At 46.3% G+C, this 26,035-nt stretch overlaps 1 protein-coding gene across 1 annotated transcript in view; it reads left to right on the top strand.

The window, feature by feature from the left end:
- The window catches only part of ADA (adenosine deaminase), a 266,233-nt gene that overhangs the window by 225,151 nt on the left and 15,047 nt on the right, over window positions 1-26,035 (top strand). The window contains exons 8-9 of the mRNA XM_085619334.1: window positions 19,844-19,945; window positions 21,825-21,892. Coding sequence (XP_085475460.1) covers window positions 19,844-19,945; window positions 21,825-21,892 — 170 coding nt within the window. The remainder of the gene's footprint in view (window positions 1-19,843; window positions 19,946-21,824; window positions 21,893-26,035) is intronic.

The raw sequence follows: 26,035 nt of genomic DNA, 5'->3' as shown, positions 1-26,035 counted from the left end.
CAGTAGCATTTATTTCATTTGGTCTACATTTAAAATAAAAAAATCTTTTTTTACAATGATATTTAACTAAAGGTGTTTTTACTAATTGTTTGCACATTTAACTAACATTTAAATTTGTCCTATACTTTACCAGAAGGAGCTCTCCGCCACCATGGTGGAGATCACCATATGGTATAGGATAGGGAACGTTTCCTGCGCTTTACCATAGGCAGTTCTCTGCACTCGTGTTGAAGATCTTACTGTGTTAAATTATAGGGAATTATACCTTATACGTTACCTGAGAGAGATTTAAAAAAAAGTTGATTGAACTTGGGGGGGGGGGGGAGAACTGCAAAGGTATTTATACATTCATGTAAATGATTGTTTATATTTATTTCATTATATGTATAACAGTATACAAAATGTTGTACTGTTAGTAGCTTAATTTAAATTTAAAATATATTTATTTTGAATATATTAGGAAAAGTTCCAGCTATTTTTCTGAAGTTTAATTTTAAAAAACAAATCTCATCTATAGTAAAAACAAATCTATATTTATTTTGTATTATAAGTAAAAGAATTGGTGCATAGAATTGATTACATTTCATTATGTTTTATTAAAAATGTATGATACATTATTTTATAAAACGTCTTTTTATTAAACATTTGTCAGGTTCAAAATACAGTATTACCAGAGGTACTATTTGTTAATACACTTGTCATCTTACTTCGCATTTCCTGAACACACATACGTTTGTAGAATAAACAACATTCCTAGCACGTTCCTCGTTCAATACACTCCATATTCGCCCGCCCCCCTCCCCCTGTTAGCCATCAGGTAACGCCCAGTTGCCCCTACACACCTCCCAGTGCTGCCACACCTTTTCCCATTTCTTGGGGCAGCCCCTACTTTCATATATTGTCTTTTCTGCAGCACAGCACAAGTCCATATCTCTCTTCCATCGTGCCACTGTCGGCGGTTGAGTGGCCCTTCAGGCCCCAGCGATATCTCTTTTGGCCACTATTGCAGCCACCAGCAGCCAAATGGTTTGGTATTTAGGCCATGTTTGTTCCCCAGACACACAACGCATGCTACCTGGCATCCATAGGAACTTCTTACCCTACAACCTCCGACATTATCCGCGTTACCTTCCTCCAGTACCTCTGTATAATCAGGCATTCCCATAGAATATGGAAGAAGGTGCCCCTCTGATTACATACACTCTGACAATTCTCCGTGGGTATGCACCCCAACTTGAACACGAGTGTGCTGGTGGAGTAGGACCTTTGCAAGATTCTCAATTGGACGAGCCTGAACCTTGCCCTAATCGCCACTTCTCTAGGACTTTGCACCTCCTCCGCCCAGTCATCATCCTCCAGCAAGCTCACATCGGACTCCCAGGACTCTCTTAGCTTTATAAGGAGATCCGGGGCATTGTTAATAATCTTCTTGTATGTGCAGGACAGTGCTTTTTCGGGAATTGGATCTAGATCTAATCTGTCCTCCAGCGGGCTATATTCAGGGACCTGATCTCTCCCCCCTCCTTGAGATGCCTACCCAACGCATGTTTTATCTGCAAATACCTATAGTGTTCTGTATCCGCCAATTGATATTCTTTTTGTAATTCAGGGGACTGAACCCTGTAGTCTACCCACTTCCTGAAGCACAGCACTGGTCCATAGAGGGGTCTGTTCTGTCAGTCTATTTGCCCAGCCCAGAAATCAATTGGCTCTCGCCCACACATCCACCACTATCCGTGTATGTGGCGGCATGTTTTTTTCACATCCCTTGACCATACAGTGCAACTAGATATCTCCCGGCCCCCATCGCCCAGTGGTCCACCCTATAAGCCGTGTCGCTTCGGTCCGTGAATACCCAGTCATTGATAACCATTAGGTGTGATGCCCAGTAGTACTTTTGGAGGTCCGGGATGGCCAAACCACCTTCATATATTCCCGTCTGTAATGTGGCCAATGCAATCCGTGCGCCCCCACCATCCCACAATAACGTTCTTAGTGTGCTATCCACCCCCTTAAATAACTTTTCTGGTATTGTACAAGGGGTGTTTTGTAAGACATAATATTCGTGGTAACAACATCATTTTAAAGGGAATGCTCTACCCATAAGGGATATTGGCAGCGTCCTCCAGTGGGCGACATCTCTCTAAGCATTCCAGTTGGGGTTGTAGATTGTCCGCCAGGAATCCTGCATCTGTTTTGGCTATCTGTATACCCAGTTATTTAAAACTGTCCTGAACCTGCAACTTAGTTCCTGCGCCAAGCAGTGGAGGTGGTCCAGTGGACAGCATGTATAAGAGTGACTTATCCCAGTTAATCTGGTATCCTGAGTACCCTTCAAAAAGTGTAAAAATCTGCAGCAGCCGGTTTATTGTAAACCGGGGACTTGTTGCATACAGAAGGACATCGTCCACCTATAGCGAAATCCTCTCCTCCCAAGTCCCATCCCCCATAGTTGCCCAAAATCACCGGGTCCCCCCTCACCCATGCCTCTAGCAGCATCGAGTGCAAATGCGAATAGTATCAGTGAAAGAGGGTACCCCTGTCTTTTACCCTTATGGAGAGCAAAAGAGCGGGACACTGAACCGTTAACTCAAACCCTAGCCAGGGGATGTGTATAGAGCAACTTAATCCATGACTGGAATTGTGGGCCGAAACCAAACCGCTTCAGGACCTCAAACAGGTAGTGCCATTCTATACTGCCAAACGCCATGCGGGCGTCGAGGGACAGGAGCGCTGCCTCCACTCCTGGATTGGTCTTTACCAGGTGCATCACCCCATATAGCCATCGGAGGTTAAGCCAAGTGCTTCGGCGGGGCATAAAGCCCGATTGATCCGGGTGTATTAGGGTTGTGATTGGTGCCAGAAGTCGATTCACCAAGACTTTGGCCAGTATTTTGACTTCCATATTTAACAGGAATATTGGTCGATACGAACTACACTGGTCACCTGGCTTGCCTAGCTTGGGGATTACAACAATGGTTGCGGTCTGCTGATCGACTGGTAAACATCCCCGCTCTCTCGCTTCATTGAACATACCTAGCAGATATGGGGCCACTGTATTTGCTGTGCATTTGAAGAGCTCCACTGGTAAACCATTTAGCCCCGGTGCCTTCCCTGCCTGCAAATCCTGTATGGTGCCCACTATTTCCTCAGTCGTTATGTCCTTCTCAATACTCTCTCTGTCTTCCTCTGACAACTCTGGTAGTCTCATTTCCTCCAGCAGTTTGCTGCAGTCTGTGGCCGACCTAACTGGGTTGGACTCGTATAGTTCTTCATAATAGTCTGCAAAGGCCCGCTTCATGTCTTCCCCAGTAGAGAACACCCGCCCGCATTTGTCCTGTATTTCTGCCACCCAGCTGCTTTCCATGTCCCTTTTTTCCAACCATGCAATCATTTTGTTGGCTTTGTCCCCTAGGTCGTATATTCTCCTCTGTGTTGTCAGCGCAGCCGCTCTTGCGGCATTATTTGCCAGGTCTTGCAGTTCCTGCCTCTTACGATCTAACCGGTGTGCCAATTCCTTATCGGCTCTCCCACACTCCACATAGCTTGCCTCCATGTCCAGTATTATCACCTTCAGTCTGTCCCACTGCAATCTTTTTTCTTTGTTATCCCCTCCTATGCAGCCCTGAACATGTCCCCGCGTAACTGTGTTGAACGCCTCCCACAAAGTACAGACCTCCTCAACCGTCCCCTCATTTTCTTGGAGGTAGAGTTGCGCCCGTTCCCGGACTTTTTGGGCATTATCTTTATTCTTAAAGAACCAAAGAACCATGCATTCAGTCTGGGTGGCAGAGTATATGTTCGGATCGGCCCCCTCACCATTACCTCTACCGGAGAGTGATCCTAAATACCTTGCGGACCAATTCTTGCGTTAGAAAACCATGCCTCCCCACCTGTGTGTGTCAGTAGGTGGTCGAGTCGTGAGTAACTACCGTGGGCAGCTGAGTAGAAGGTGTACTGGTGAGTATTCGGACTATGCAATCACCAAAGGTCTGCCAGACCTACCGCCCCAACAAACGCGCTAAGTGGCTCCACCCCTATCTCTCTGATAGAAGTGGTTTCCCTATCGAGCCCCGGGTCGGTGGTAGAGTTCATGTCATCTCCCAACACTAGTAGTCCCTGCCGAAGGTCGACTAGCAAGGTCCCTAGCGCCGTAAACGCCTCGGACCGCACCGCTGGCAGAATATAACTTGAGACAATATTAACCGCCTGCCCTTCTTATTTCCCTGTAAGGGCCACAAACGTCCCTAGGGGATCGTGCCAAATCTTTCCTATCACTAAGGGTGACCTGTTTTAATCAGGATACCCACTCCTTGTGATCCGGTCGTATGACCAGCATGGGCAACTATCCTGTATCCCTATCTATCTAGTGCCCAATATCTGTGGCCTTTAAGGTGCGTGTCCTGCAGTAATACAATATCCGGTGAGTGTCTATGTAGATATTGAAGTACAATGCTTTGTTTGATGCGACTCCCTAGATGTCCCCCCCCCATGGCTTTCCCGCTTCTGTTCCCTGTGACGTTATCCGTTCATGTGACCCCATTCCTGCACTGAGTGTCCAGTCATGTACCTGGCAAGTTGTATCGATCCAGTCCCCTGACCATGTAAGAATAAGAAACTAACAATAAAACAACAAAAACCTACGAAACAAAAAATACCCCGGAAGACGTTAACCCCACCTCCCTGCTGCCCTGCTGCTGGGAATAGCCACTCCCCCCATCCCAACTCGGAGAGTGCCTGTCGCCCCAAACAAATTACCAAAAATGGAGTTGTTCAGTGTCGGGCTGCAATAGCCCCTTCTCCAAGATCCCGCTCCCTCCCCGAAATAGTATGCTTGTTTAAATCCAGTAACAGTTCGCGTTCATAGTATCACCCCTCCCCCCACCACCCCAACAGCAAGACCTGATTTTTGCAGTTCTCGACGTGAAGTCACACCGAGGTTCAAGTTTCTAGACCCTTCATCTCTCTCCGCCAGGCAGTGTTCCGAGTGCTCTCAGTCCGATTCCTCCCTCGTCGTCCTGGGTTGTTCTCGCCATCGTCCTCGTTGGGGGTTTGGGCCAACGGTGCGCCATCCCTCCAACCATTCCTTGGCCTCCTCCGGCAAACTGAAGAACCACATTTTCTCCTCGGCCTCGGCTCTCAACTTAGCTGGAAACATCATAGAGTACTTAAGTTCTTTGGCACGTAGGTCCTTTCTCACGTTGTCGAAAGCACACCTTTGCTGCTGTACATTTAGTGGGGAGTCGGGGAAAAATCAAATCACAGCATTCTCGTGATGCAGGTCTCCGTGCTGACGATCAGCTTGTAGGATAGCGTCTATCTCAGAAGTTGGGACTCCTCGCAATGATTGTCCTTGGTAGAGCGTCGGGTTTTGGCTTAGGAATGGGACCCCTATGTGCCCTCTCAATAGTGAAGTAGTCGGAGAGACGCTTTGGTTTAAGATGATTCAGGATCAAGTCCTCCAGGAAGAGGTCGACACTAGGTGCCTCCATACCCTCCAGCACTCCCACCACTCTAATACTGTTTATTCGTGCCCGCCCCTCCTGGTCCTCCAGTTTAGCCACCATGGCGTCCTGCTGTTTTGTGAGGGCCTGAACCCATTTCTCCAAACCTTTCGTACTAGTCTGTAACAGCCACCTCTTGTTTATTAACGGCTACTTTCTCTTACATCTTCTGGAAGTCCACTCAAAGGAGGTTAACGTCTACTGTTACTGCGTCTGTTTTAGGGTCAATTGTGCCCTTTAGGTCTGCGATGGCCCCCATGATCGCGCTCAGTGAAGGCTCCGGTTGTTCACCTGGTAGTTGGCTCTGCGGTGTCGCAGTCTGGAGTGGCACTGCGTACTTGTCCAGTTTATTCGATTGCGCACCTGCCGGTCCTTTGGCCTTCATTCGCGTGTTCGCCTCAGTGTCTGGACAGCAAGGGCCTGGTAGTTCTAACACCCCGTAATGTCTCTCGTCCCCGGAATCCCGGTCCTTGTTTACCTTGGCTTTCTTGGATTCCACTGCGACACCCCACACATGGGTTCTCATTTAGTGCCTGCTCCGAGCCGCACTTAGTCGCCCACTCCCGGCAGGTGCGGTTTCCGACTGGGGTAACACCCTGTCCAAAGGAGTTCTTCTATCCTTCTTCTGCGTTCCTTTTTGAGTACCGAATGTTGTCTTCCCCAGTATGTCGCTTGTGTTATGAGCCGATCACTCACCACGTGCCCCAGGCCAACCAGGTCTGTGTCGTTTGGCAACCCCTGGCACTCCTCTCACTTGGCCAGGAGTGCCCTTGATTTCCCTGTCTCACGGTTTCTCAATACTCAACTCAGCCTGATTAATCCCTGGTGTCCGCTTCTTGCATGTCACATCAATGCCTCTCAAGTCTTGTTCTTCCTGGTCCCCCTCACCGAGTACATGTTGGCATTCCTCCAGGAATAAACCTCAGTCCCGGAAACACCACATTCTCTAGTCCGCTAGGCACTGTCTATTCCAGTTATCTCAACCGTGAAGTCGGGCCGACTCCCTGCGTCCAGCAAGTGCTGCTCACCCTTGCGTGGCACGCCCTGTAGGTCTCCAGGCACCAATTGCACCCTTCAGGCAGTGTCCAGGCCTCATTCCCCTCGCCAACAGTGCAGAGGCCCGCCTCACCGATGGTCCAGTCGAAGCCTCCCGCTTTGGGGCACAGCTCCTTATCTCTCGCTCACCTGCTGATCTCCCTTGTGGTCCGCCATCCCTAGTAGCGAGCGGCAGGGCCATCTGCACGTCGTTCCACCAGGCCACCGGCCCGATCGTGTCTCAGTGCTGCCCAGTGAAGGGCAAGGTGGAGGGGCCGCGTCCCACACCCCGCCGCGGGGCCGTCTGGCTGTTACTCTCCCCGCTAAGTCTCGCTGCAGCGCGACTCACCCCCACCGGGAACGATCGCCGCTCCGCATCAAGGCCCGCAGAGGCTGCTCTGCGCCACCGTAATGGCCACTCTCCGGTCACCCCTCACTGCGCCACGGCCAGAGCGTCCTCGATCCGGGCCCTCCTTTGTTACCACCGTGGGTCAGATTAATCATGAGATGAGCCCCCGACACTCCCGTTCAATATTCCACCATTTACGCTGTCACTGGCCAGCTGGCAGTCGGATATTTCGGGTTTTAAGGTCCCGAGAGCACTTCTAGTATGCTGCCATTTTCATTGTCTCCGAAGCCACTGATACATTAATTTTTAATTAAAAAATGTTATTCAGATCTGTCAAAATAAAATTTAAAAATGTGTTTCATATTAAGATAACTTTTTAAACATTAAATTATATTTTTTTAATGTTTTTAACTCCTCCAAATAATTAAATTTCTTTAACATTATTTGCTATTGGGTTCAATTTTGAGTCCCTACCTCCATTGATTTCTATTGGAAGGTGTTGTTGAATCAGTGGTTGGCCATGTTTGGTGCTGGACTTACCCCAGCTCTGAGCTGGAGTAGTCTAATCCTGTTTGGGGTCCTCTTTGGCTGCGGAAACTCTAGAAGTGTAGTTTGTGAATAGCAATGGGCTTACTCTTTTGTGGGTGGGTGTCTGTGTAGGAAAGTGCCCCTTTTTCTCATAGTCACCCCCACATTTTGACACTGGTACTGATGTTTGACTGATGTGCGCTGGGTCTCTGCTTACCAGGCCCCAGTGCCAGTGCTCTTTCCTTAAACAAGGTAAAATGGTCTAATTGGCGCACACTTTAGCACCCCTTCAAGACCATAGTATGTGGTACCCCTGTAACCTAGGGCAGGGATACTAAAGAGCATCCCTAAGGGCTGCAGCATGTATTATGCCACCTTAAGAGACCACCATACAAACTGGCGCAAACCATGAGTGAAAACACGACAGAGCACACGTGTGTGCCATGCCAAAGTCACTGCATGTGATATATATAAGTCACCCCTATGGCAGGCCTTGTAGCTCTAAGGCAGGGTTCCTTATATTACATGTGAGGACATATCTGCATGAGCAGTGATACTCCTGTGCTGTCTAGTTCAATTACTAGGTGGTACAATTGAACAGAAAAGCCATCTTAAGTATATGTACTGGGCACTGGTCATTACGAGTTACCCAGCTATATGATGGCTTCACTGAAACCTGTAGTGTTTGGAATCAAACACCTTGTCTTAATTTATCCATACTGGTTCCAGTACTGGATTTATTATGACATGCATCCAGAGGGCACGTTCGAAGTGCCCCCTGGAACCTACTAGTCCTCTAGTGTGCTGGCTGACTGGTATTGTCCAGTCTGCTACCACAGACACATTTCTCACCCCCTGCAGATGAGAGACCATGCTCTCTGAGGCCAGGAACCATGGCAGAAACCATGCCTGCTCCAGAGGAAGGTGTTCAGACCTCCTCCAGCAGGATGGCTAGGCATTTAGCTCATCAAGGTCAGGGATTTCAAAGTACCTACGAAGATGCCACCCGCTGCCCTGAGGCCCATTTGGCACCAGGACAGGCCGGAAATTAGCTATGCAGTAGGTGTGTTGCACCACCAGGATAGTCACACCCTTATGGTGGGCTACCCGATGTGCTCCACGAAAGAAGGATTCCACCATTTTGTTTTGGTAGAATTTGAAACTCTGGGAGAAGGCTAGTCCCACTCCCCAGAGGAATTGGTCATAAAGGGGGTGTAGTGACCCCAAGGGTAAGTAGCCCATTAGCTACTACCCTTCACTCCCCTTAAGGCACTAAATTAAATATTTAGGTGGCCCCCTGACTCCAGGAACTCAGATTCACCTGACCAAAGAAGAAGGGCCAAGAACAGCCGAAGACGGCAAGAACTGGTGCCAAACCCTGCCTGCATCAACAACTGTAAAGACCTGACTCATTACGCAGCTGTGCATCTTCCAAAAGCTTTGAAGGGAAGCCAGCACTTCGCCAACCCATAACCTTCTTCCTTGAAGTGAAGGAGCCACTTCCTTGTAGCATGCAGGCATCAACCACAACGTTTGGTCCACCGAACTGCTGACCTCCAGATCCACTTATGCAGCAGCTGCCCAGAAAGAGGTCACGTGCTCCGGGAGGTCAGATCTATCTCACCACCAAGTTTGGTGATGCCTGGACCACCAGGAGCCGCCCACACCAAGACCCAGGGTACCGCACCCCTTAGAGGAACAAAGGTTTGTTTAGTGTCCAGAAGGGACAGCAACACTGCCAAGACTGACCTACCGGCGAGGGATGTCTGCTTCACTGAGGCCATTACAGGTAGTGGCCTTGTTGTCGTTTTTGTCCCCCTCTCTAGGTTGACCCCAATAGTAATGGCTTCCTTTATAAGTGATCCACCAAAACACTTCTGCACCCGAGCCCCACAGCCCGAGTTTAAGCCTACCAACAGTGCAACCTTGCTCCAGAGTCCCTAAAGAACTGAATCTCCTTTGGGATCCAACGGACTTATCCCCAAGTCCCCATTTGCAGAATTTTTCTCCTTACAAGTTTCTCCATAAACTTCAGCAGTAGCGTTCGAGGCTACCCTTGCGACTAGCACCTCTGCACCCAGACACACCATTGAAGAAAGTAAACTTCAATATACTTCATAAAATACCATTTACATTGTTTTAAATTAAGAAGATGACACCGGTAAGTGAGTGGGTGGCTGTATGGCTAACTGAGTGGCTGTGGGTGGGTGAGTGGCTGTATGGGTGAAAGAGTGGTTGTGTGAGTGGCTGAATAGGTAAGTGAGTGGGTGTATGAGTGGCTGTATGGGTGGGTGAGTGATTGTGTGATTGCTTGTATGGCTGAGTGAGTGGCTGTATGGGTGGCTGAGTGAGTGGCTGTATGGGTGAGTTACTGGGTGTGTAAGCGACAGAATGGGTGAGTGAGTGGCTGTTTGAGTGAGTGTTTGGGTGAGTGAGTGTGTGAGTAGCTGTATTGGAGAGTGCCCGTCTTTGTGATTTGTTGTATAGGTGAGTAAGTGGGTGTGTCAGAGGCTGTATGGGTGAGTGAGTAGCTCTGTTTGTAGCTGTATGGATGAGTGACTGGCTGTGTAAGTGGTGTTATGGGTGGGTGAGTGGGTGTGCAAGTGGTTCTAGGGCTCTGTGAATGGATATGTGACTTATTGTGTAGGTGTGTGGATGTATGTGAAGTTGTTTGGGGGTATGAGTGGATGTGTGAGAGATTCTGTGGATGACGTCCTCGGTGATGTCATTTGAGATATCATCACTGATGTCACTGACCATGCCATGAGTGATGTAATATGGGGGGTCATTAGCAGTGCATTGCGGGGGCGTAAGTTATAGTTATGTCAAGTAACTAGAACTGCTGAATTTCACTGGTTTTGTACGAGTGAAATCTGAGCCTCACTATAACATCTCTGTAAACTTTGTTTGTTTCAGTGAATTTCTAAGGTTCATTTAATTCAATTTCCTAACTATAACCTCCCTGTCATCTTTGGGTTTTTTTAAAGTGAATTTCAGCCACCACCACATTCAAAACCTATAACTTCAAAATGGATTACTGTAACCTGTAACTTTTGAGTGGGTGTGTAGGTTAGGGAGAGGGTGTGTGAATGGCTTTGTGTCTGTGAGTGGGTGTGTGTGAGTGCCTATGTGGGTGTGTGAATGCCTGTGTTGGGTCTGTGAGTGCCTGTGTTGGCTCTGTGAGTGCCTGTGTTGGCTCTGTGAGTGCCTGTGTTGGCTCTGTGAGTGCCTGTGGGGGTATATGAATGGCTGAGAGTGGGTGTGTGAGTCTCTGCGTGGGTACGTGTGTGTGAGTGGTCTGTGAGTGGATGCACGGGGTCTGAGTAGACCTGTGACTGGGCGCATTTTTGTCTGAGTGGTTCTGTGAATCTCTGAGTGGGTCTGTCAGTGGATACATGAGTGTCCCAGTGGGTCTGTGAGTGGCTGAGTGACTGTGTGGGCGTGTAAGTAGTTGTGTGAGTGACTGGGCCATAATGGAACCTCACATTTCCCTTTGTCCAACAAGAGTTCACAGTTTTGCACTGAATATCTACCAAACTGGAGTACTTTCTTCTAATAATTGCTCCCTCGGGTAAATGTCCTGTGCGATTCTACAATACAACTCCTTACTGGACCACAAGCATATGTCTCCAGTGACCTTGTGTGCATTTCAGCAATGCGATTGTTCCTTGTGCATCCTTATCCAGAAATCTGTGATAACATGAATCATCCTATAGAGAAGACAACGAGACTACAAAGAGGTAAATCTCAACCAGACCAGGGTACTTCCTCTTAACGATATTAAGTAAGTGCTTCTTTGTTTGGTGGAGATGTACATCGGCATCAAGTACGCATCACCAAAATTGGCAGAAAATGCACTGTGGTCCCTTTTGATGAGCTGTCCCTCATCCTGGCAAAAGGCAGGAAGACCTATGCATACTGCTAAGGTGGACTGTACGGGGCCAAACGGACAGAGCTTCCAGGTGATTTTCTCATTAGCATACTCATAGTAATTTAAAGGGAGTACTATGGACTCTTCTAGTACCAGAAAAGGACAAGAAACAGAACCCCTACTTACTACAGAGAGGAAGAGGGCCATGTGGCGCCCTCCCCAGGCCGATTTTGGCCCGTGGACCTCATCCCCCGGCCTCTTCATTGTGTGTGCCCTGGAGCCTACCAAGGGCATCAAGTGGGCTACGTTATGGGCCACAGGAGGAGCCTCAATGCCACTGCAGTACCTTCCGGCACCCCGTCTTCAGTAGGAGCCAGCATTGCTCCCACACAAAGGAAGCAGCAAAAAATGCTGTGCCCTGTGTGTGGGAGCAACTTGTTCCTGCCTGTTGTCAAGTGGGCAGTAAAACAGATGAAATTCTGCTCTGAGTAAGAGCAGTTTTCTTGCACCCACCCACTGGGCGAGGACTTACTATTTGCTCTTGCCGGGCGGGAGCTGTCAAAGCGCCCTCCAAGCGAAAGCAAACTGTTATGCCCAGGTGGTGGGTACCCCGGGACATAGGGAGCCATCCCCAGGGGATGGCGGTCCCAAGGGCTATTAGTGGCTCCAGGAGGGTGGGGCCCACACAGCACCCCTCCTTTCTTTATTTAGGGTCAGCCCAGTAACCTAGAAAGGCCTAGGAGAGAGGCCGCGTGGCCCCCCTCCTCCTTTCCATTTTACTGAAGCCCTGGGGAGGTGGGGATACCCGGGACTGTAAATGCCCATGATGGTGGCCGTTTGGCCCTCTTCCCCATTTAAATGTATTTTGTGCCTCGGGGATGTAGTGGTCCCCAGGACTCTAAGGCAACTGAGGGGGGTCCAAGCTGCCCCCCTATAATTGTTTTATAAAGCCTTGGGTAGGTGGTGGTCTCCTGAGATCTGAGAAGCCTCAGGAAGGGGGCTGCATGGCTCCCCTCATGTTAAAACATGCCCTGGGGAGGTGGTGGTCCTTGGGGCCAAGATTATTCATGGGGAGAGGGGTGCTGTTTGCATGCCCCTTCCCTTTTTATACACAAAGAAGCCCCTGGGACATGGCCCATCCGGAGGCTGTTTAAACAAGCATGGGAGACCGCGCTTGTGTTTTTTTAGGGGGGTGTTTGCCGTAATTTAGAAAATCTTTTTGATTTTGCAGCATTTTTTTTTCTCAAAACAATGCTTTTTGACCCTGGCAGGGACACTGGGGTCACCAGCACCAGGGCTAATGGGGACAGGGTATTCCTACCCTGCCCCCTTTTCTTTAAGTTTATGTTATTTTAGGGAGTCTGCTGCCTTCACTACAGCCGCGGGATCCAGGATCCTGGCGGTGGCAGCTGTCTTGCGGTGGTATGACCGCTATGGTCATAATTGGGCAGTTCGACCACAGAGGAGGCGGTGGTTAGACAGCCACCACGAGTACTGCAGTCTTTGGACCACTGTATTCATAACCAGACCCTAAGATTTACTATTCCCACTCTAATTCAATCAACAGTAGGGAAAATGTTGTTCTCTGAAGGGGTTACATTTACTATTTCCACTCCAATCTACAGAACAGTAGGAAAAGTGGTGGACTGTGGAGGGGTTAAATTAACTATTCATACTCCAGTGTCGCCAACAGTACAGAAAATGTAGGACTTTGAAGGAATTACTCATCCAAAAAATCAACCTCCTAATCATTTTTTTTTTTTACAAAATATGTAAATACCAAAAATTAAACAAAAAAAGAAATCATGTTAGAAATTAAAAAAACATATTAAAAAATATAAATCTATTTAAAAAATGAAAAATGTAGCTACCACTAAAAACAAGAAACACCATAAAACAGAAGCTTACATAAACACATTTTAGTAACCATATTACTTATAAACCAAATAATGTACTTAACATTCCTAATAAAAATATAATTATCAATTAATTAAATAGTAACAATTAATTTAATATATACTATGATTCTAATACCTTTCCACCCTATTCCCCTGCAAAACCAACAGCCCTCCACTAAAATATACATTACTATTAAAGATATAAACATTTCAATATACTATAAAATTTGAGAAAGAATAAATTATTAGAACTACCAAGTAAAACAGTTTATATGAATAATCGTTAATTACATAATTAACATTTAAAATATAATTAGCACTAATATAAAATTATTTAAAAACTTCACAAGCTGTTCCCCAACAAAAAAACAACAATCTGCTGCTATATTTGTAATAAAAATAGACCCAATCAGTACTATATTTTACAGCTGTCCAGGCGGACAGTTGTTTTTAATATATAGTTGCTTAAATATACACAAAATTCAGCAAGAAACATATAAAGTAGGACACAAGACTGTATCCAACTTAGTGGGAAGGACGTACAACATGTAGCAAAAATGCTCCGGCAGAGTAAATAGTTTGTTCGTGAGACACATTTTGGTAGGACAAACAAATGATAGTGTAGACACCATTACACATAATAAGTATTAAATAAACAGGTGTATATGGTGTACAACAATTCAACAGCGTTTCGAGCCTTACAAAACATATAGGATCATCATCAGGACATTAACAATGGTATGCCAGCATACATTTTGCCTCGATCCAGGTCAGAGTGTTGACTCTGACCCAGCATCCAACTGCACAGACCGCGGCTGTCTGCATCCTTTACTCTCCTTGTACTTGGCCTAGACTTCTACTCGGTCTTCGCCTGAAACAAACCTCCTCCAAGTCACTCTGACCTGGATCTAGGCAAAATGTATACAGGCATACCATTGTATGCCTGTATACATTAATTATTCTCTGTTTACCCTCATTCAACGTTTCTGATGCCTGTTACACTGTGTATCACTTTATTATGCTAACTTTAACTGACTTGGTCATCTCAGCAGATCTGTTCTACTTTGGGTTAATTCTGTTTCTTCCTTAATTCATTCTGCTGTGACGTGGTAGCTGGGTTATACCCCATATTTCCTCTTCTGCAGGACTGCTGTCTTAGATCATTTTGTTCTTCTCTTGTTCCTCTCACCAACATTTTTAGGTTCTTCAGATTCTTATTAGATTTTTATGTTGACGAATGCTGAATTTTTTTCGCTTGATCATCATTTTCATAAGTTCATCAGTATTACAAATCTATTTGACATCGTAATGACAGCACATTGAGTTCATCTTCATCCATTTATCTTTTGTTGGGTGTGAGATGTATGGTATTTTCTCAGTTCTATTGATGTGTCTGCTTGAAATTAAATTATTTAAATAGTTTTGTTTTAAACTTTCCAAAGCCAAAAAACTCCAATGCAATGCGTACTTCAAAATGAATTGTACTAAAAACAAATGTGAGAAAAGAAAACAACTGAAAACTAAATTATCTCCTAAATGGGGAAATTCAACACACTTCTGCATTTGACCCCCAAACCGCAACTTACCACATAAACAACACAACGCCTATAGTCAAAATGTTAATTTAAAACAACATGAATTACAAGTTACAAAACATAGGTAAACTTCATGTATCCATGCTCTAAAACAGTGGTTCCCAAAATGTTTAGAACCACGACCCACTTTTTAGAAAAACAAACTTTCGCAACCCAACTACTTTTTAATAGGCATGAGCAGGTGCGATTTTTTTTTGAGTGACTAAAGCATTGCGTGGTAGCACATTCTCATTTACACATCTTCCATTGAAATTGCCACTAAATTTGCACAGCCAGACAATTTTACTGCTAAAACTATACATAACACTCAAATAATAATCTGTGGAAATGGGATTCTGTGAATAGTTATCATTTGTGCATCACCAGGTAAAGTGGTTTGCTCTATTGTATTCCTTTGAACGTCTGTTTCCAGCACTTCAAGATTACAAAAAGTGCTTCATTTTTGCTTTCCCATCTGCTGAACGCATACAGTTCATTTACAATTGTTCACATTTTATTCTGTATTGCAAAAAAACATTATCCTACACCTTTCATTTCAAACTCCCGGTACGCCAGCAAGATTGTCACATAATTCACTTTAAAAACTCCTCTCACTTTGCAGTCAGAGAAAGAAAAGTAAACACCAGTCCTATTTTAAAAGAAAAAGCAGCAATTTATCCGAAGGCACAGCCTAACGTTTGACCTTTGGCTTTGAAGCAGGTCAATGTGACAAGATTAAAACAGAATATAAAGGCAACTTTATTTATTTATGGACTTTCCCGACTCACCAAAAATTTGCTGGCTACCGACAGATGGGGAAACACTGCTCTAAAACATTCAAATACCAGAGCCACATAGGTACACCAATGCCTCGTAACCAGCAATCACATTAACACATTAAAAAAAGTAATTAGAGAGGAGCCAAGATGGCGACCGGAGCAGACGCTTGAGCGCCCGGCTCCGTCGGTCCGTGGCCTCGGACTACTATCCTGATGCCCATCCTCGCCGATTTTCGAGGTGCAACGTGTGCGAAGACGCGCTGACCGCGCTGCCGCTTTCCCGGAGTCTCAGCCCGCCCGGATGCCCGAGTTCTGGGTGCTTTTGTCCTCTGCACTGAAACCCTGCGCCATTACGGCCTTTGCCGGCCCCCTGGAAGCTCCGCAGTTGCCGGACCAGCTAGCGCTAACCTGAGCCCCGCGGTCCCGATTTCACCTCGCACCACGGATCGTTGCCGGACGAGCCCGGAGAGGGACGGCCGGACACCTTCTGCACCTTGTGCCGGACGGGCTGGGGCTGTGGGGTGGGCCCCGGTGAGGCGGGTCCCCTGCCCCGCTCTGAGGACCGCGCTGTGGGAGGCTGCTGCCCCCTTCACCTATTGCCTAGCCAGCGGCGGAGGGAACCTGCGAGAAGAGAAGCGACTGTCGGCCTTTCCCGTTGCGGCGTATACCTGAGGGGGATCGACTCCTTGCTAAGACCCCCCCCCCCGGCCATTGCACCGTATAGCGGCAAAACATGGCGTTGAGTGCCTGCTTGCGGCTGGGGGGCAATACTCCGGTCTCGCCCGCTGCCCACTTCGCCCCCCCTCTTCCGGACACCAGCTCCACGGTGCCGTCCCGGATTGCTGCCGCTGTGGGGGCCCAGCCTCCGCTTACATGCGGCTCCGTTCTGGCTGCCCTGCGGGACTTCCAACTACAGATGTGCGCCGGCCTGCAGGCGCTGAGTGAGCGGTTTGACCCCATACTGTCGGCCGCGGGTCGTGAGCGCACTGTGTGCCATCTACAGGGCGTGGGTCTCCCGGTGCTTTTGTCCGCTTGCGGGGACGCAACGGCGGTGTGTGACTGTGTTACACTGATGCCTTCACCTGGCGCTCCTGGCGCCCAGGGTACACCGCTCTACACCTCAACTGCGGATGCTTTGTCCCCCTGGTCATGGCTGCCTGCTTCATTGTTGCCTGCCTCACCGCGTCCACTGGACTATCCTGTTGAGCGATGCCTAACGGCTTCGAGGAACCGTCCGCGGTGGCCCACTGCTTACTTTTTATGGAACTCCTGTACCTTACTTGCCAGGTTTGGATTTTATGTGGTGCAAAGAGGGACCTTCATCGATGGGCGGCGGCCATTTCGTGATCCTACTTCACCATCCTTTCACAAGCGGCCATCTTGTTTTTGTCTGCTCGGGACACGGGGCCTTCATGCAGGGGCTGGTTTAATCCCAAGCCCGCGATCGGGCCAGGGCTAGACTGACTTCTATTGCCATGGTTTATGGACGGGCTGGCCTGGGACTGGAACTGTATGTATGTTATGCGCGCACTCGTTGCGACTTGTATCCCTTCGCTTACACTGTGGTGCCATGGTATCTTCGAATGCCGTTTTTTTTTGGCGTAGTGGGCTCTCAGTGTGTGGGGGCCATGATTGGCTGATGGTTTGGGGCGCTCTGGTGTCCCGTGGGCTCCTTCCCGCCTTCTTTTCTGTTTTCTTACTTTCTTTCCTCTATTCCTACTTTCTTTCTCCTCTATATTTCGGGTTCATTGGGCGACAGGCACTATGCTGGGGGGGGGGTAGGCCGTAGCCTCCGCATTGGTGTAGGGTGGGGGGGGTAATACTCTGTTCTTAATTAGTTCTATGGGCCTTTTTTCCTTTATGTCTCTGCATTCTACTTTCTTCGATTCGGGGTCCGGGTGTGGGGTGGATCGAGTGGGGGCGGCTCCGGAGGGGTGCGTACTTGCTCATGTGACTATCCTGTTATATTTCTGCACCGCCTCACTGTTTGAGTTTTTACTTCAATTGTTGTTCTTACTGCTGTTGCTGCTCTCCCGTGTGGTGAGGCTATCTTGCGGACTCGAATCTCCTTTGTTCCTATCCTTCATTGACTTTTTTCTTGATAAACTTATCTAAAAAACTTAAAATTAACCTTCACTTCTCCTTCCCCGGGTGTCAAAGATATCTCCAGTATGTGATCCATAACTTGTTGTTAATCCTGACTGTTGACGCACGGGGGATTTAATGTGGGTTTCAGTGCTTCATTGTATCGTGGCCGGCCTGACGGTTGTAGGCCCGTATTTGTTCTTTCAAGATGCACGAATAAAGGTTTTAAAAAAAAAAAAAAAAAAAAAAAAAGTAATTAGCCAATCAAAAGGGAGAGTACCACAATAGGAAAATACCTCGGTACCCAACGTATTCAATTCAACTTTTTCTTTTACAATTTTTACAACACACTAATTTGAAATCGACTCATCCCCATGGAAATTGCTGTTGAAATTGTATGACTACATGAAATAAACCTGCAAATAGAAATGCTGGAGGAGTCACTTGTGTGAGGATCTTTTTTGCACAGTTATAGAAGCCAGCAGATTCCATCTCTGGCAGGTTAGTTTTGTTTGGGTGGTACTGGTCCTTTTTGAAGGGTGTGGGAGAAAGACAACAAAGTATGGGTTCTTTTATGAGGGTATGGGAGGGCAGAACAGGCCTGCCATAAAAATATAATCTTTTCATGTACTCCTGTTATTTTAACACTTTCAGGAAGGAGAATTGTATTTAGGTAGTTCAGCTCTTCCCTTTCTTACATTTTTTTCTCAAAGATTAACGATTTTCATATATATAATTATTCACTCTCATATCATTGGGATTATTTACGTTAGCGCTTCTTAGTGCCTCAGTTTCTAAGCATCCATAATCATGTCTGTCATATTATAAGACAGGTTCACATTTGGTGGGGAGAAAGGTTGGACAATGGTGTAGATAAATGTTTATCCCCATCTTGGCTGGTTTTATGCAGGTATGACCATGTTGCAGCTACCGCCACATTTTTGGAAAATCACATAAAGCAGGTCTTTTTTTTTACCCATATCAGAATATTCTTTAAACAGTAATTGTGGGAAGAAGACACTTTAAAATGTGTACTACAGATACCTTAATGACCCCTAGCTGATCATTAAAGTAAATGACGACTATAGAAAGGCCATGCCAAAAGTGAATACCGAAGACATCATATGAGGTATACTTAAGAATATTGGCGGTCCTTTGCAGAATCTTAAAACGTGTCCAAACGGCATGTATTTTTCTCTTCAAAAGGTGGCAATCCTAATGCAGACAGTCCAGTTACACATGAATGTTTGTTTCATGCATGAATTATAACAATGATTATGTACATAAGGAATACTGATAAATGATTGCAGTACGTGTAGCTGTAGAAGATCACATATTAATGCCACCCACTCCTGCCATCTAAGGTTGGTCTCAATACATTACAAGTAGTTTCAGTTTCGAGGTGACTTGTAGTACCTTCCCTGAAGCCCAAAATGCACCAAGACACAAATACCACCTCGAATTATTTTTTTTAGATAGTGGGTTCAGCATTGTTTTGACACCTACATTACTGCAGCGCATCAGTCCAGAAATTCTCTACCAGATGTTCGTGAGAAATTCACAGACGGTATCAAGAAAAACCCAAACTATTCTGAACGCGTGTCCAGGTCATATGAGAATGACTTGTTTGGGGTGAGGGAAAGAAAAACTCTGTATTTAAATCCTACCCCTCTTACAATAGCAACTTCCCATAGTTGGATCAACATCATGTTTGACACAGGGAATATTGTTGCTTTCTCCTCCTCCTCCGCCCATAATCCACACAGCCACTTGAGAAAAGGCTTACTTTTGAAGAAGCCATGTCTGAAAAAATAAGTGCTTTTCCAAATTCCAAGCAGTAGGAAAATGTATACCCTCCATTCATGTCCTCTACTACAGCTGTCCCCACCACAATCTCTCCCAAATTCAGGAGAAGCAGCAGATAAAGAAGCAAAAAGATGCTTGGCAAGATGGCCAGATGAATCTGCAGCTCACCTCCATGTGAATCTTGGAAATTATTGTAACAGTTAAGTAATGTTTTCAAAATTTGGTCACAGAAAAAAATATGAATTTATGTTTCTAAATCAAAATACTGTTTAGTATTATAGTACTGTTTTCATATATCAAGTAAGTTGTATCTATTAATAAAATAGTACAGCACAAGTTATTTAGAAAAAGATGTATTCACTAACCATGTGTTACTAAGCAGTATATGGATTATACAAGTGTTTTACATTTCAGGCTGTGGAAATCTTGAAAGCAGAAAGAATTGGACATGGGTACCACACAGTTGAGGACCCCATTCTCTATGAAGAGCTATTGAAAAAGAGGATGCATTTTGAGGTATGATACTTAAGACCAAGGATATCCAGTGCTGGTCCTGAAAGAGCGATCCATTGCAGAAATTCAGGATATCTACATCAGACACATGTAATGCATATAATAGTATTTTAAACCAAACTCATTTGCTTTTCGGACTCTATCCTTTACGTAGCTGCTTTGCAAGCTATATGATTTTTTTGTTTGTTTCCTCCTGTGCCCTCCCTCACCTCGACATTAGATCATACCATGCCTTTTTCATAAACAATGACCTTGGGGATGAAATAACAACAGATCCCTGATTTGATTCAAGAGTTTGAACCACTGAGCCAATATAGAGCTTCAACATGAATTGGCCAGTTTTAAAGAGGTCCAAACACCTGTGAAAGGGAAGGTATACATCCTGGGCTCAAGAATCACTTGTTAGCTAGGGTCAGGCAAAGAAATAGGCTAGATTCCACAGTTCAAGATTTCTATTACTTTTAGTATACATGTCACCAATAGACTTTTCAGGCAGATGGAGTCAGATGTGTTATCCCATTAAAGTCATTAAAAGGAAGCCATTGCGTATGGTTACTAGAGGTTCGCAAGCCGGATGGCTCTAATGAAATCTGAGCAGACGTTCAGTAGGAGAGAGAGTGTAATTCAAGAAAATAACACCCTCCAAGAAACTGTAAAGGACTACAGCCAGGTCAAAAGGTAACGAGGAAGACATTCCATTCCAAAATGGCTGCTAAGTATACTGAACCCAACTAGTATGAATTATGGTTATATTAGTAAGTGAAACAAGGAAGGTACCATTCCAGTAGAACTGCCAATATTAGCCAAAATTCTAAATATTGGGCAAACGGCAGGAGTGGGAATGCTCCCCATTCCAAAATGGCCACCACGTTTAAAGAACCATATGGAGGCCATGGAGGGTGCATATACAAGGATGAACAGTGAGGCCTGGTACAGGCAGAAATAATGTCAGGCCTTTATGACTAGTGGGAGCAGCTGGTAGATGTCAAGAGGCTTGAGTCCCCGCTGAGGCTGACATCAAGGATGAAGGATGAGCCAAGTCTTAGTTTCAAAAGCTAACAATGGCCTCTCAACCTACGGACAGTGGGTCCGCCTGTATGAATGGGATACAAGTAACAAGAATTCTAGCACCCCAAATCAGCAGGTTCCGCCAAACAGGCAGGTGTAATGAGGAGGGGCATATTGGCAGTGAGTCAGCAAATATGATAGGACAGAAACTGAGCCGACAGGTCTGGAAGGCAGGAGCCAATCCTGTTGAAAAACAGCCTGCTTGTATACCTGGAGGTGCTTCTGGGCAGAGAGATGTATTGTGCCTAATGTCCACTCCACAAGCCCAGAGCATTCCTTTTCTGACACTCTTTACTCAGAGAATTACCCTTGTGATGCAGTGACTAGGATGGCCAATGGGGCAACATACTGTTCTACAGCTCTGCAGTTCAAACCCCAGGTACGACTAGAGGGCCATGGACCCAGATTAACATGGCTCAGGACTTGGAAAATGAATGGTATCGGAGGAACGTACAGGCTCAACCTGGGAACGTGTGGCGTTCAATGCACATTTTCAATTTGGTCAGGTTAAATCACCTTAGACAGAAGAACTTGTATAAGTTGCTTGGTCCTTCAATATCGTGTGTGTATCAGGAAAAGTCTGAGAATGATTTAGATGCGAATAAATGCTCTCTTAAAATAACGGGACCTCTAATACATCTAATGCATATTTAAATTTTTTGTTTTTATAAAACTTTTGTTTTCTATATTGGTATTAATACAATCTTTTATTCAAAAAAGCTGAAATGGTGGATTGGTGAGCTACATAGTTGCTTTACATATGCATGCCATTCTTAGTCTGAGGAGAGTTACCGGTGTTGTTTTTATGTCACAGGTTTGTCCCTGGTCGAGCTATCTTACGGGAGCCTGTAAAACAGACTTTGCACTGCATCCTGCAATAAGGTATTTTCCCACCATCAAATCTTCTCCAAAATGTACGCTCCTGAATTTGCTTGAATTGTACTCATGTAATGATGCCACCGGATTGTAATATCCTGTGCATTGCTGAAGCCCTATGTTGTATTCATTCTTACACACTTTTTACGTTTCTCCAAAACTCTTTTCAGCACACAACTAACAATTGTAAGACAACCCCACCTTCATGTAAACATACAAAAATAATCAGATCTCTAGGGGCCTATTAACAAATTGCACTTTGTAGTACATTTAGAAGTGCTACAATAGAACTGTTATATTTCTACCAAATGCTACTCACAGACAGTGCAAATTTGAACCTCCTCTATCTTTTCTATGGGATGATCCGTACACATGTAAGTGTAGTACCTAGTAGTAAATATGGGAGTGGCCAGGGGAGTGGTTGGAAGAAGGGGCATTCTAAAATGGAATGGATTTCGGAAGGAGTAAGGAGTGATTTAGAGTGTGTCAGTTTAGAAAAGGGATGGTCTCACCCACAGAAGAATAAGCCCATTTATGTTCACATGACAAATCATTGATACTTCAATACAATACCCTCCAATAGAAACTAATGGAGGGAGGGACTTAAAATATATCCATATAGGAAGTATTGTTATATAAATGTAATTATTTAAATAGCTAAAAATATAAATGAATGTGATTTAAAGTAAAAAATATCTCAAAAACAAAAATGTACTACTCAATATTGACATATTTTACCAGCATTTGTTAAATCTATATATGCATATAGCATTAGTTTTATCAAAACATATTCAAATTACCTTAAAAAAATTCTGTACATCATGTTTAATAATTATTAATGCATAATAATGAGGTTTTTTTCTACTTTAGGTAGGAAAGTATTTTTTTAATTTAAACTTCAGACAAATACTTTTTATTTATAATTAAATATATTTATATCAATTAAGCCTTTGATTCAAAATGATCTGCATACTTCTAGAAGGAAAATCCAAATTCATATTATTGATAAGGAAAATTGGTGAGGTACAGATTTAATATAATAGGGGCAAGGAAGAACCCTGTGGATAACCCGAATTTACTGGTATTGGGAAGTGGGAAAAACAAGTTGAACTGACCTAAAGTAAGAGAGACACACATGCACAATACCCTTAATGTCTATATGTTAAATTCAAAGTCTACCACATAAAATAGCATAGCTGACATTGATGAACATTTCTGGCAGATCTACTAAGATCAAGGCTTCAATAGTGCCGACATCCTTGATAAATTGTAGTTAATCTAGACCCGATAAAACTACGATCTCAGTGTAAAATCCTGGGTGGAATACGGCTTGCAGGGGATGAAGCAATGAATTTGCCTCTAACTAAGACTGAACCAGGGAATGTTGCTGTTCTTTCAAAAAGGTTGGCATTAAAATTATATTTCTCAAATTTAAATTTACCATAAATTCCTACATAAGGTAAAAAAAGAACACATTCTCAAGCATTAATAAGTGATGTAATAATCAATTTGAATTAAGTTAAATGTATTTAACAAAATGTATTGTTACATTATTTTTAAATGCAAAAAAGTATTAAAACATTTTATAATTAAATTAGAATTATGTGCTGTTTTATATATTTTAATAGAATATGTATTTATATTTTTAAACAATTTTTATTAATTGAATGTAATTAACATTATTTCCCATGGGACGTTATTTTAAGTCCCTGCCTCCATTGATTTCTATCGGAGGGTGTTGCAGTACCAGTGGGAGGCCATGTGTGGTGCTGGGTTACTTCAGCTTTGACAGGGAGTACTCTACTACAGTTTTTTTTACTCTTTTAGCTTTAGTAACTTTAGAATTGCAGTTTGTGACTAGCAATGGGATTACTTTTTTCGGGGTGTTTATATGCCACTGCCTAAACCCCTTTGTAACCCTCCCTAAAAAACTCTTTACTCCGCCCTAACACCCAACCATTTAGTGGTAAGTATTCCCCTGTTTTAAGCTACTCCCCCAACTACTAAAACATATACTTAAGTGTGCAGAGGGGGGGGGAGGAGCCTAGCGCGCAACCAAGATGGCCGCGTAGGTGCGAGGCTCCCGAGGACCTCCGCGACCTCCTGAATTAATCCTGACTATATCCTGTCCTTCTCGAGGGGACTGTGTCGGTGAACCCGAGCTGAGGCGCCACCCGTTTTCCGTGTTCGAATCGGACCCCGAACACCGGCGGGAGCGCCGATCGAAGGTTGCGGCCTTCCCCGTGCCGGCCCCCCGGATTGGAGTAGTGGGGCGATCCGGGGACAAAGTGAACAACAGCGGCGGGCACGGCTGGGCGACTCGCGTACCCCGCGCTTTCACTTTCACTTTTGCGCCCTCCTCGCCTCCAGTGAGGTAGGGTCGCGAAGCGGGGTGCGGTGGTGTGATCTAGTCCAGCTGCCCGGCTGACCCGCCTGCTGTGGATCGTCCTGCGGTGCGGTGGCCGCCCTCCCTCCCCCGGACCCCGTGAACGGGTCTATCGGCCCTTTTGCGGAGATTGGCACGACGGTGGGGAAGTAAGCATGTCCACCAAACAAGATGGCGACCGGGCGAAGGTGAAGACGACCCGCCGTGGCCCGGCGCACCAATCCAACAGTATGGACCGCTACACCCTCCAGAAGGGATCTCCGGAGACATCGCGCACGTCCCCGGCGGGCCTGACGGAGACATCTGCCCAGCCGGTGGACCTGACCCTCCGGGACGTCATGGGCGCCATCGCGGAGATGAAGGCCTCGGTGGACCAGCGCTTCGACACCCTAGCGCAGAAAATAGACTCGGTCCTGGTTGATGTGAGCCTGGTGAGGGCCGACCTTTCTAAAACGAATGACCGGGTCGATTCCCTAACCCACACCACAACGGGCCTCGAGACAGATGTGGCGGCCCTCCAAAAGGAGGTGCGCCGGCTTGGCCAGGCGAGCGCCCTGATGGACCGGCGACTGGAGGACTCTGAGGGTCGGGCCAGGAGGAATAATGTTCGTATTGTGGGGGTGCCGGAGGGACGAGAGGCGGAGGCCGCCGACCTTTTTGTGGAAGATCTAATCCTTGCCCACCTGCAACCCCGGGGCCTGAGTAAGTTTTTTGCGGTTGAGCGTGCTCACCGGGTCCCTGGGGGCAGGCCGAAGGCTGGTGCCCCGCCGCGACCTCTCATTGCCCGGATTTTTAATTTTCGGGACAGGGACGCTATCCTGCAGACCTCCAGGCAACAGGGACCGGTCAAGCTTGACAACATGGATGTGCGTTTCTACCCAGACTTTACTCCGGCGGTCCAAAAGCAGAGACTCAGTTTTCTCGGTGTTAAACGTCGCCTGCGGGACCTGAACCTAAAGTACTCAATGCTCTTTCCAGCTAAGCTAAGGGTGGAGGTGGAAGGTCGCACGCACTTCTTTGATCGCCCCGAGGCGGCTGGGGACTGGTTGGACACTCTGCCTGATGATCGGGGCCGGGGGGGTGGGGGGGGGTGCGGGCGGTGGAGAGGGCCTGCTGGATCAGAACTAAGGGGTGAATAAGAGGCCCTGCTCGGGACAATACTTCTTTACCATTTCTCGATCGTGTATATTCCCCTCCTATGGAGGTCGTACGGGGTCTGTTGGGGGCTTCCCTCCTCCTCTGGGGTACTAGTTAGTCTTTCTCTATGGGGCGACAGGCACACTGCACTTTGGGGGGGCTGACTGGGCTCATGCAGGGGTGCAGGGAGGGGGGAGTTTTGTTGGGATGGGGGGGGTGGGGGGGGTGTGTTGTTTGTTTGCACCGCAAGGCAAACCCTTTACTGTATTGCTGTTCTCGAAATGCTCTGTGGGGGACGACCGATTGCTTCTACGTATGATGGGGGGTAGGGACTTGGCTGTGTTGTCCTGGAATGTTAACGGCCTGGGGGATCGGATTAAGCGTGGTGTGGTCCTGCAGTTCCTGAAACGTATATCGCCAGATGTTGTCTTCTTGCAGGAGACCCACCTAATAGGCAACTCCTTCCATGCCATGAACCGGCGGGGCTATCGTTTGGTGGCCCACTCGGGCTTCACTTCGGGGTCGCGGGGGGTGGGTATCATGGTCAAGAACTCGCTTCCACTGGAGATTGATGAGGTGCGCCATGACGAGAGGGGACGTTACACTGTCCTGGTGGGTAGAATGGA

Source organism: Triturus cristatus, chromosome 7 (genome assembly GCF_964204655.1).
Source record: "Triturus cristatus chromosome 7, aTriCri1.1, whole genome shotgun sequence".
Classification (NCBI taxonomy): domain Eukaryota; kingdom Metazoa; phylum Chordata; class Amphibia; order Caudata; family Salamandridae; genus Triturus; species Triturus cristatus.
This window is presented reverse-complemented; position numbering and strand designations above follow the sequence as displayed.